The 12,735-nt window shown below is 38.6% G+C and overlaps 1 protein-coding gene across 2 annotated transcripts; it reads left to right on the forward strand.

Annotated features, from left to right (window-relative positions):
* The first annotated feature begins 235 nt into the window (after positions 1 to 235).
* nptx2a (neuronal pentraxin 2a) lies at positions 236 to 10,112 on the forward strand. Of its 2 annotated transcripts, none has more exons than XM_060892435.1 (5): positions 236 to 1,018; positions 2,065 to 2,281; positions 2,764 to 3,008; positions 7,528 to 7,707; positions 9,885 to 10,112. In XM_060892435.1, the coding sequence occupies exons 1-5, from the start codon at positions 563 to 565 to the stop codon at positions 10,110 to 10,112; spliced, it is 1,326 nt and encodes a 441-aa protein (XP_060748418.1). In that variant the 5' UTR covers positions 236 to 562. The 2 variants fall into 2 exon arrangements, with proteins under 2 accessions (XP_060748418.1, XP_060748419.1); XM_060892436.1 differs by having other exon boundaries at positions 2,068 to 2,281.
* Positions 10,113 to 12,735: the final 2,623 nt, after the last annotated feature.

Consider the following 12,735-nt stretch of genomic DNA (forward strand, 5'->3'; position numbering starts at 1 on the left):
GATAAAAATAAAAAAAGTTGAACCCTAAATATCACCAAGTCGGATATACTGTTCACTACGTAGTGTGTGGAAGACATTATTTCACTTGTGGTGTAGTGCACTAACCTAGGGACAAGGCGATATTTTGTGATGTGGCTCATGACGTCGATGAAGCTTTAGTCAATCCGCGCTCTCCATCAGCAGAGCATATAATCGTGCGTAAAGCCGCGGTGCGCGTCGCTGTGTCTCTGCAGCATCAGGCACTGGGAAGTCACTGTGAGGTGGAATATCTGTCTAACTAATCACAATATAACTCGGCAATTCGGATATTTTTTTCCAGATCATATTAAGTAATCGTTCTTAGGCTTGCTGCTGTTGTTTTGTTGGCAAACCGACACTTGCTGGGCTTTATCCAAAAAAGAATAATGATCGGTTTGGCTTTAAAGTACTTGTTTAGATATATTGTCTTTTTTTATTAGTGACTTTTCATGAAGCAAGACGTTTTCTTGCACTTTTTCTTTTAAAAGATAAAAGGAGGGCTTTTAGACACTCCAATCTGAACCGTTTCTCTCGCGCCGCAGATATGATCGCGCTTTTTGCTGCGCTCCTGTGCGCTCGCACGCTGGCTGCTGGAAAACTGGCGGTAGCTGATGGCCAGCCGCAGGGAGAGCGCTTCGTGTGCACCGCCGTGCCTGCGGGCGCCGACCTCAGTTGCCCCGTGGACACGGATAACCGCGTGCAGAGCGCAAGCCCGCAGGAGGACGAGTTCAGAAGCACGATAGTGCAGCTACGGGAGACCGTGCTGCAGCAGAGGGAGACCATTGCGAGTCAGCAGGGCACCATCAAGGAACTCAACTCCAAACTTTCTCGCTGCGAGGCCGCGGCACAAGACGCGCGAGACAGCAAGTGGCGTGGAGGCGCGCGCAGAAAGGAATACGGTAAGAACACCATGGGCGATCTGCCTCGAGACCCCGCGGAAACCATCGAGCAGCTCGGAAAGACCATGCAAGGGCTGAAGGACCGACTGGAAAACTTAGAGGTGAGGAACAAATGCGCTCAATGTGTCGGGAAGAAAGAAAAAAAAAGGTGCTAAAAATGTGTTGTATTAAACTGCATCGTTTCCCATCCCGTGACTTCCCCATCCTTTGTTCCTATATGCATAGCTTTACATACAAATGTAAATATCATTTACCTTTACATGATTTTAAGTACCTGCATACAAAGATTTATGCACACAGGTAAAGGTGTAAAAGGTGTACACTCGATGGTTCGACCCTAAATACAATGTAGTACATTATTTTATATGACTGCTCATGCGTTGTCTCTTCAAACGGGCGAACATCATGATTATCATTCTGCTCACGCTCCCATTAATCTCACTCCCTGTCTCTCTCTCTCCATTTCTCCATGGGACATCTTTATTTCCTGTTGCTTTATGCAATATGTTCAGTGCTGTATCTAGTTCCTCAAGTAGCGGATGGTAAAGTAAAGTATGGCTTGAGCTTCACCACCTAAGTATGTAAAGAACAAGGTTGTTGAATTAGTGTCTGTAGAGTGGTTTTCTGGTACCCACACAAAGGTATCTGTTTTAAAGGGGTTCGTTGAATAATTAAGGTTTCATAGCTTCTTAAGAAGGTATTACTTCTAACAGTTATTTGACATAGGGAATGATACTGCATGGAACCTTTTTCAAACATTAGCTAGATATTATTCACAAGTCTACACAAATTGTTGAAATCTTTCATGTATGTCATTTGAGGTTCAGCCCAATGGGGCAGGAACAGAACTGTATTTTAAAAATGCTTTATTTTGTGTGATTTTAGAATATGAGAATCAGAAAGCAAACAAAATGTAACTAAGCCTTACATGAGACCCAAGAGTAAAGAAGCGCACAAACACAAGCATATATACGTGTATAGAAATCTAACATCTTGGCACACACACTCAGATTTGCATAGTGTCTGAGTCATCATCACCTGTGCACGCAGCGAGAAAACAGTTTTTGACACACTGACTCTTCACATTCACTTATAAAGCCATCATGCAGCAGAATATGATTAAAGCTGTATCCTTCCCATCCCGCAGCAGCAGCTGCATGCCAATGCATCTGGTGCGCCGTTCCCCAACGAGCTGCGTGACCTGCTAAAGCGGCGGCTGGGGGACCTCGAGAGCCAATTGCTGAGAAGAGTAGCAGAGCTTGAGGAGGAAAAGACACAGCTATACAATGAGACAATGGCCCACCGGCAGCACACAGAGAACACACTCAACTCGCTGCTGGAGAGGATCACAGAGCTGGAGAGAAGTACGGCACACTCACATCCCTACTTGGGCTGAATTACAATACGAATGGAGCTTCTATATAAATTCATCCAGGAAGTCTTTTTTATTTTTAATTATTTGGTAATCTACCAGTGTAGTTTATAAGAGTTATCTTAAGACAGGCTCAAACCAAGGCTCTACAAAGTTATACTGGAGCAAGCTGAGGTTCTTCCGGTGGTAGTACCATATTATGAAAGAAGTTAATGTTTGCAAGTTGTTTTATATACATAAGTCTGTAATGCAGATCGTGTAGCATCTGGCTTGTTGAATGAGGATCTGGAATCATTAGGCTAATACCTATTTTCATAATTGAGAGCACAAATATGGCAGATTTACTCATTTGAACAGGTGGTCATTATATCTAGATGTAAGTGATCCAGTGAAGTTGAACCCAAATAACATTTTATTAATTGTCATTTATTGAGACTTGTCATCTCTTCTTTATTCACTTTTTACACCCTATAGGTAACAGCGCATTTAAATCCCCAGAGGATTTCAAGGTTTCTCTGTCCCTGCGCACAAACTACCTGTATGGCCGCATCAAGAAAAGCCTACCAGAAATGTACGCCTTCACTGTGTGCATGTGGCTCAAGTCCAGTGCTAGTCCTGGCATTGGGACGCCATTTTCCTATGGAGTCCCTGGACAAGCCAATGAGATTGTGCTGATAGAATGGGGCAACAATCCCATCGAGCTACTTGTCAACGACAAGGTTAGTCATTTCTCAAACATTAATCTCATCTCTTGGTATATTATGCTGTCTCACTGGGAGTTTAATGAAGATTGTGGTACAGTTCAATGCAAAAGAACAGCTGATGGGCTGAAACCATGAATGAGGCACTTAACCAGATGTTCCAGGGACCCAGACTTTGTAAAGTTGCCTACTTTAATAAATAAATAAATAATGAAACAAGTTTTAAATCTGTTTATTACTAGGAAATATTATGTAGTTTGTCCACCATATAAGTGCCTGTGAATGAGCTGTTGCTATAGAAATGATAATAAATCAGAATAAAGAACAGTGCTGTGGTATACAGTAATTAGGTAAGTAAGTGAAGACGGAAACATATTCCCAAGGGTGTCGTGCTCTGTCTGTGCTATAACCGTAGACACAACATTCATAGTTGCTTGCACATTTTCCAAACTGATCTGCCATTAGGGCTTTGAAGCAGCATGAGACTTGATATTAGGCAGTGCCAAGCCCCAACTACACAGAGGTGAGAAAATCAGCATTACAAAGGTACTGATCAAAAGAATGAGGTGGGAATTCAAAGAGGGATTCGAGTGCATTTGGTAAACAGCTCCACAGTGCACCATCTGTTGGTCGAAACACAACCGCAGAATAGGTCATTATAGTAGATGAAACTTTTATTGGCATTTATTTTTTACCTTCACGTTAAAAATCATCATTTGAAATGAGGATCGACAAGGAGCCGTTTTAATGAGTCTGTCAAAAACTCTGAAATAACAAACTCATTTAAAACTGAACAAACAAATATCCAACTGAGCCTGCAGTCTGAGATTTAATTGATTAAGAATGGTAATGTCTGCACTGTTCTGGTGATAATCTGCCATATTATGATATATTAAGAAAATTTGTTGTGGCTGCTGAAGGCTTTGTTTTTAAGGGACAGATTATATACATGATTACTTTAAATTAACGAGATTTTAGAAACAGACAATTTTGTTGGCAAAGAAATGTTCATTAATGATATCTTCATGCAGAAAGTGAAATAGTTTCATTTAGAAACCCAGAAGCCGGTTTATGATGTTTCCTGTGTTGGAAATAAAACGTGGGAAATTAAAGCATTTGGTAGATTTTTTTAGAAATTTAAATTAGAAGATATTTGAAGACAAAAATATTTTCCAAAATGTTTAAACTGACTAAAGTCATGTTCAGACTTGCAGGGTTTTTTTTTTTCCAAAGTTTCATGTACAATCTGAATTTGTTATGATTAGTGAAGTGTGAATGCTGTGTTTGAGCCTTGGATCAGTCCAGAGATCTGATATCTGATCCTCTTAAAACCGTGGTGTAGTTCACATCAAGTGTGGAGGCTTTTCACACTCAGGGCCACGTACCAATATGATTGTTGATTTGTTTTCACTTGTAGAATTATTTCCTGTTTCTATTTTTCTGATTTTAAATGGATATTATGGTTATTGCAGTAGTTTCATAGCACTGGAGCGCTTTAATTAGTTCACCTTTGACAGCACAGTGAAAAAAGGCACGTCTCGTGTCAGCCTGAATACAAGATCGGCTCCTTGTTTTCAAATATTCCTGCATGATGAAATGCCTTGCATCCAAAAAAGCATTTTTCTTCAGCGTTGGTGCAACAGAAGAAGGAAAACAAAATACTGTATGGATATAACTAGAGCTTACCGTTTTGCAATCGTGCGTGCACAGAGTGGCGTACGGTCTCTGCAGTGAAGCTACGGTTCGAAATGCATTCTTCTATGTACTGTAAATGCAAAGCGATTATGTTTCCTGAATTAGCCTTGAGTGTAGATTTGAATATTCAGACCCAATGTGAAAATACCTTAAATGATCCCTTTTTTTGTTGTTGTTGTTGTTGTGAACATTAATAATCAGCAAAAGACTAAAATATGATTTAAGTTGTCATGTATGGTAGCACTACTACAAGGTTCCCGGTTCAATCCTAAGCCTGGTTACTGTCTGTGTGGTGTTTTATAAGTTCTCTCCATGTTTGCATGGGTTTTCTACCAAAAACATGCAGATGAAAGGACTGACTAATTTATATTGTCACGAATGTTTGCACTGATGTCATATCCTGATGAGATATATTCTGATGTCATATATCAGCGAAGACTTCGGCAGAAAGGAATTAGTGTTGGGTCTGTGATGAACTCGGAAATAACGTTGACCTATTAGTTCCTCTTGGTTGCTTAATTCCACTCAACTACAAACTGTTGTAGAAAGGACATTATTTATGTTGACATTATTTCCTCTCCAGTGTCACCCAAATGAGGATGAGTCTGGTTCCTCTCAAGCTTTCTTCCTCATATCATCTTAGTTTTTTTTTTTCTATTTCTATTCTGTTTCCATACTTATTTAAAGCTGCTTTGAGACCATGTGAATTGTTGACAGCGCTATACAAATAAATTGAATAGAATTGAATTGAATATCCAGGGTGTATTTCTACTTCACAACCAGTGTTTTAATGATAAGCTCCAGTTTAACCCACAGAAAAATTTGCATATCTTATGTATTTGCAGCTATACAGTGAATATCCATATTCTGACGTAAGTATACAAGTATTAAATTTCCAATTGAATGCTCTGTATGAGACATTCAGGGGTGTTATATTTCAACCAAGCTACTACTCTGTCAGAAAAAGATCAATATGTACTCAATAACTTTACCTCGGCTCATGAAATAACAGCTCCTCTTCTCTGCAAACACAATCGGGCTTCCAAGTCATAAGGGCAATACGTTACGACAAGGCAGGTATTTTCAAAACGCGGATAGTTTTTATGCTGTAAATTCTTCAGGCTACTGAGAAAACAGAGACTTTCCGTAGTTTACAAGCCTAATTGTGTTTACATGGAGAGGATTACATTCATCATCTCAGTCTGATAGTCTAATACAAATGTTAACAAGTTGGAAATGCACAATATGCTAAAAAAAAATACTTATTTTGTTATTTGTTACAAATTGATATTCCAAGAGCGTAGCGGTGGAGGTCAGCTTGGTTAAATTATGTCGCAGCAGAAAATCTGATACAGAGGATTTGATGGAAAGTTTAATGCACATTCCAGAACACTGATATTGAATGTTCGCTTGGTGCAAATAAGTTGGTGAAAATATTAACTCTGCTTAATTAAGCCATGACATTGGTCACTGTATTAAAAATCCAAGAAAATGAAGCAAGGAGATTTTCAAAGTTAATGCAGACTGAGCAATTCATTTAGAATAAGTTTGGCACAAAGATGAAACATATACTGGGACAAATTGCAGTATAAACTGCCTTATAAACTGGGCCTGCTGTACTGTACAGGGTTCAAAGGGATCTTACAAAGATTGCTGAAGTCTAAGCTGCTCTTGCTCCTATATCCCATGTTCCCTATATAAAATATCTATCAGTCAGTCATTTTTATTTATTGTTTCAGAAACTATTAGTACCTATTATGGTCTCGTAGTGCTTTACAAACATGAAATCCTCCCACCTCTACTATTAACTTTCTGCACGAGACGTTTGGGATTCATTAGACTTTGTTAGATATCTGTATAGCTGGCTCCTGTTGAATACACCCTGAGGGTTGAGAGAGTGGAAGAGAGAAATGAGAGAGTGAGCTTGGCTGCCTGAATAATTCCCATGATGCCACTCCTGAGCTGCATCAGTTTGGTGCTTGGTTTATTGAGAAAGGCAGCTTGGCTTTCAGCTCTCTGCATTATACATGTGAGTGTGTGTGTGTGTGTGTGTGTGTGTGTGTGTATGCCGTTGCTATTGCAGCACACTTCACATGGTTTTTATATAAAAAGCTCTGAACAATTGTGTTTACACGTACACACGTTGTTACACACATATCATATTTTAGTTATATTGAGGAGTATTTTATTCTTCTTAATAACCTGGCTTTCTTTAGTCTCTCAGACTGACACGTGCTGTAGCCAATGAGCAACAAGAACATGCTGTTGCATATGATTTTGTGTTAATGTTGATGTCCTTCTGATTATGTTATATTTCTTACTTCACTGCTGAAGTATATATTTTCACATTTATTGTGCTTTTTTGGGGGGTTTGTGTTGCTAATTGTCCATTTGTCCTGGTGTTTTGTCATTGTGTTTTTTCCGGCTTGCTCTTGTGTTTGTGGTTTGTTACAGGTCACTTTATGTTCCACAACACAGGGTCACAGTGTGAGAGCATCATTAAGTCTCTTGCTGCGAATTCCAGTCACAGTGTATAAAGAAACAAAAGAACATAAGACCACTAACTGTGCATGACAAATCATACACGAGGGAAGGTTTTGCGTTTTAAAAAATACAATCTCGGCATAGAACTGGCAAGAAAAATGGAAAATTGTTGAACTTATGCTTGCTTTTTACCCTGATACCATCAACTACTTTATGCTTATCTTAAACAATAATATATTGCATGTACTATATGCTGGCTCTGCAATTTTTTGGGTGCCTTTTAACTTACATTTTGTTAAATTTGGTAGTGAGGAACATTGTACGTTCCTCACAACTAATACAACTTCCTGTTCTCCAGGTGGCTCAGCTGCCTTTGTCAGTGGGAGACGGGCGATGGCATCACATCTGTATTACCTGGACGACCAGAGACGGCTTCTGGGAGGCCTATCAGGATGGCGAGCGGCTGGGCACTGGGGAGAACTTGGCCCCATGGCACCCAATTAAACCTGGAGGAGTGATCATACTGGGCCAAGAACAGGTATGAGCAAATGAGAGACATTAAACCTCCCTTAAGGGACAGAGAAGAAATAAATAGAATGAGTCTTCACACGCGATGAGTAGAAAACGTCATCTGGTTGTACTTACTATACTGCTGCTATGCCACTGGTACACCACGTGGTGTGTGTGTTTATCTCAGGGATGGTACACAAAGACACGATTCAGGTCATTGTTTTTGGACTGTACAGTACACATAGAGTGCAGAGAGATTTTATCTAGTGACTATTTAGTTAATATTTTTATACATTTAGTTAAGATTTGAGCTCCCTCAAAAAAAAAAATATATATATATATATATATATATATATTTCTTATTGGTCAATTTCATGCTCTACTTACACTTGGTTACTACGTAGGTCAAATTTCTAAAACATACAACAAAACAAAAACTGGCATGCTCAATAAGCTTGCTACCTACCCCAAGAAGCAATAAATCAATTTTGGGTAGTAGGAAAGACTCGAGGCTTACATCAATAAATGAACATTACATATTAGTTACACAAAAAAAAATGATGATGGCAAATGAAGAAAGTTTAATATGACAAATGTTACTTCCCACCCTGAAGCAGACACATGAAATCGACTTCAGACATTTCAATCAGTATAAACAAGCAAATAATTTTAATTCATTATTTTAGGTCATATGTAGAAGACAGTAGTGAGAGCAGCTCTGCTGTATGGGTTAGAGACTGTAGCAGTGAGGAAAAGACATGAGGCAGAGATGGAGGTAGCAGAGATGACGATGTTGAGGTTGTCTTTAGGAGTGACGAGGATGGACAGGATTAGGAACGAGCACATCAGAGGGACAGCTCAGGTTGGATGTTTTGGGGACAAGGTCAGAGAGGATAGATTGAGATGGTTTGGACATGTACAGAGGAGGGAGATGGATATATTGATAGAAGGATGTTGGAGATGGAGCTGCAGGTAAGAGGTCAAGAGGAAGACCAATGAGGAGATATATTGTATGGATGTGTTGAAAGAGGACATGAAGGTAATTGGTGCAAGAGTAGAAGATGCCGAGAATGGAGTTAGGTGGAAACCGATGATTCGCTGCGGTGACCCCTAAAGGGAAAAGCTGAAAGAAGAGGAAGAAGAAGATTTAGTCTTATATACGATTCGTAAGGACACTGTTGGTTTTCAGTGTGATATGTTTGCTTTTCTCACAGAATTTTAGTGGGTAAATAAAACACTTTCGAATCATAGATGAAGAGGAAAAATACTCTTTCATCTCAGAAAGCAGAAATATGTTTGATATCACCATTTACTTTGAAGATATAAACAAATGTGTGAAAAGAAATGTTTTTTGGAACCTTTTTGTAAATCTATTGCCCGTAGGAGGCTAGGTAAAAGCAAAACACTTATGAAAACGACAAATCCTTTAAGCTCCAAGTGGTTACTTTCATACGAGCCATTAACCAACACTGTGGAGTGTGACATGACAAAGAACATGGGCACAAGAACACAGGTACAAATTCCTTTTTTTTTGGCCTCTGGTAAAAGGTGTTAATCTATTAACTCTGCGCAGAAGTAAATATCACCTCAGTTACTGTACCATCAGTATATAAAGAGAGGTCACTTAAGCTGGATATCTGCCTCATCATATCAATAATCATAGCTCTTCCACATAGTTGACATTCTAACATAGAGGCCTCTTAAACATCATCAGTGTGTTTAAATAAATAAGTTTACACACTTTTTACACAATAGGCACTCGCAACTTGATAAGATAGCGAATAAATTGGACCTGGGATACTCATCTGTCTCTACTGTCTCAGACATTACTGCTGCTGGCTAAGCAAGAGCCTGAAATTCTTTCTAGTTTCTACAGGAAACTGCTTTATTTTGTTCAGGTCTTTACAGATTTTTTTATTAAACATGTTTATAACTCAATTTAATTCTATTTTATCTGTATAGAAATTTTTACAAAGGACATTGTCTTTTCCCTTTTACTCATTTTTGAGTCAGGATACACCTGAACAGTTGAAGGGTAAGATCCTTGCTGGAAAGCCCCACAGTGGCAGATTGATGGTGCAGGGATTTGAACTCATGACCTTCTAGTGACTTCTTATTGTCCTAATATACTCCACAAGTACTTTCAATGGCTATAATGTTTGGTGACCTGTTTACTCTATTTCTCTATCTTTCTCTATCTAACAGGATATTGTAGGGGGAAGGTTTGATGCCACACAGGCTTTCGTAGGAGAGCTAAGCCACTTCAACATGTGGGATCGGGTTCTCCGCCCCACAGACATCTCTGGCATGGCTAACTGTTCAGCATATATGCCTGGTAACATCGTGCCCTGGATAGACGCCAATGTCGAGGTCTTCGGAGGAGCCACAAAAGCAGCACTGGAAATATGCGAGGACCGTCTTTTTGATTCATAAGACTGATCCTTTCTATATGGATCTAATATTATTTTTCAGAGGTAAAAACGCCTCACCATGCTGCTTTGGGACCATTGTGGAGAGACAGTTGTTTTATGAAACAGTATTCACTGTGCTTATATCATTCTCTCTGGTGGATTTCTCCTCTGTTTTGCTCTTTCTTTTTTGTTCTCAACAAGGTCAATGATCGAAGTTATTGTGGTGTGTGAAATGTAGAAAAAAACACATTCTGAACATTCCAGTTTAAAAATATTTGAACATGCACAAGCTTAAGCTTTTTGTCAATGTTAGATATGTTTTTGTGTTGAACAGAAAAAAAAATAATAATAATAATTTATTCTGAGCAGAGGAATCACTGGAGTGTGGAGCGCTGCTGTATGATCGAACTGCATGAAGGCTTACATTTGAATTCATTTTAATGTCCTGTATTTGTAGAAACAAGCATTTAACGCACCTTCAGTAAACAGGGCTTGAGCGGAAGCACTCTGCTCTTTATAACATGCATGAATGAAAAATTCTCTTCAAATATGCAAAGCTGTCTACACACCCAAATGTTATAGGATATGATCGATCAGGGGCAAAGTGAAAGGGTGCATGCGGTTGCATATCTAGAGCGTTCTAGAGCCGGGAGGACAGAGATATGGATATAGGGAGATATCGATGAAGCGCATATTAAAAGAATGTTCATCTTTGATTGTTTTTCAAAATACTAGCTTTACGAATAAAACTGTCACAGAAACTTTTTATACATTTTTATAAATGGATTTTTGTCCAGGAAGATGAGTCTGACTTGAACCAGAATAACTGTGTAGTCCTTAATCCTGTTGGTGGTCTTGGAGACTCCAGACCCTCTTTAAATAGTTATGATGATAAGACCTGTGGAACAGATGGAAACCTTATTATGTAAGAATTAAAGGCAAACTTTGTTTTCTGTACTGGGAATTACACTGAAAATTGCTTTGTTGGGGTTTGCTTATATTTGTATTTATATTTATTTCTAGTTCCTGTAACATATGAATCATGCTGTGTTACATTTCTAGGTCTCGCAATTAGGTCTGATGATCATGTTCTGAATTCTTCACCTCAGTGAAACTCTGTACGCACTTCTACTTTGAAGCAAGTAAGAGGATTTAGGAATTGATTATTTTCTCTTTACTGGGGTTTAATTAGGAGCAAAGAAAGAAAACCAGATGAAAAAAAAGAGCTGATTTGTAAATTCTTGTTATTATTGTATTATATTATAAAACAGTAATGCACTGGGGTCTCTGTTTACAACCCAAACAATGAGCAAGAGAAATCTCAAGTCAACATGGCTGGTAGTCTAGTAGAAGAGATGGATGTGGATATAAAAAAAAAAAAAAAAAAACACTTGTTTAATGATGTACAAAGCACTGGAAAAAAAACCGATAAGCTTTTTTTGTGGTGATATAAAAGAGGTATTGATGGATTTTAATTAAATAGAGGTTGCTTGCATTCTCTTCCTTTACGACGACAGCCAGGTTGAATGCATTATCCCCTCAAAAGCTGAAAGAGCACCATGCATTATTTTTGTACAGAGTCCATTAACGCTTGCTCGTTTTAGAGTATTTATTGAACTGTACAGTGATGCTTCAATAAAGCTGTGCAATAGTTACGCCGCGTGAGAGTTTAATGTATACCGAGCTTTCTGTCAGGTTTTCTACACGCTTTTGTGGCCTACTACACCACTAGGACCTGGCAGGCCTAATGGATCTGTGTTCAAATGTAGAAAGGATGGTTGGATGTGGATGGGTTTATATGCTGTAGAACAGGAAAGTTTGTCAGTCACGTTCTCCTAAATGCTTCTCCTGCAGTAAGCAACTAGAAAGTGGGTTCTTCTTTTGTCGCCGCTTGCTGGCACGTGTCCTTTATGAATGAGAGAATACTAGTAGAAAATAATGCCAGCGGTGTGGAGATGGATTTTTTTTTGTCTACTGAATGTGTGAGCATTTTCATTCGAATGACTCTGTTAGTCTGTCAGTGAACAAAGCACTGTGTATGAAAAAATAAAACGTAAACTTTTATATTTAAATGTTTATGTTATATCTGTTTTGACTAATTATCTGGGTTTTTTGTTTTTTTTTTCGTTTTCCTGAAAAACTGAATGGCCTTTTTTGAGCATCACTGCTTTCATGGTTTGTCAAGGATTTTGTCAAGGATCAGTCTTTATTTCCTGATATGGAGCAACACACACCATTCAGTGTTGAAATGTGGTTGAATATCCTTTTGCACCCAATAAATAATTGAAAAAAATGTGTAAAAAGTACTGCAATATTTTTATCTGAAAGGGAAAGAGTGTTTGATCCACTGTCAAGCTTTCAGAACACTCCAGACGTACTGGGCTTGTTTTTTTCTTTTTCTTTTATCGTGTTCAACAAATCTCCAAATCTCAACTCAGATTGCGTAAGCTATAACTTTAGGTTACTTTCTTCTTTTGTTACTAAGTAAAAAATCTTCAGCTTGGTAAAGTCCTAAGGGAAATGAAACAAATCTGTAAATCCTGTAAGGATTAAAACACCATGAGACATGCTGCTTTTGGAAAAGCCACAACATGGTGATGTCTTGATGTGAAGCGGAATGTGTCAGTCTTAACATAACATCATGT

The sequence above is a fragment of the Tachysurus vachellii genome, chromosome 18 (assembly GCF_030014155.1).
Source record: "Tachysurus vachellii isolate PV-2020 chromosome 18, HZAU_Pvac_v1, whole genome shotgun sequence".
Classification (NCBI taxonomy): domain Eukaryota; kingdom Metazoa; phylum Chordata; class Actinopteri; order Siluriformes; family Bagridae; genus Tachysurus; species Tachysurus vachellii.

Bases quoted from the DNA above. Each gene is read 5' to 3' on its own strand.
- nptx2a (XM_060892435.1), top strand. From the start codon at position 563: ATGATCGCGCTTTTTGCTGCGCTCCTGTGCGCTCGCACGCTGGCTGCT. The intron at 1,019-2,064 runs GTGAGGAACAAA...CCCATCCCGCAG, and splicing joins ACCGACTGGAAAACTTAGAG to CAGCAGCTGCATGCCAATGC. The intron at 2,282-2,763 runs GTACGGCACACT...TACACCCTATAG, and splicing joins GATCACAGAGCTGGAGAGAA to GTAACAGCGCATTTAAATCC.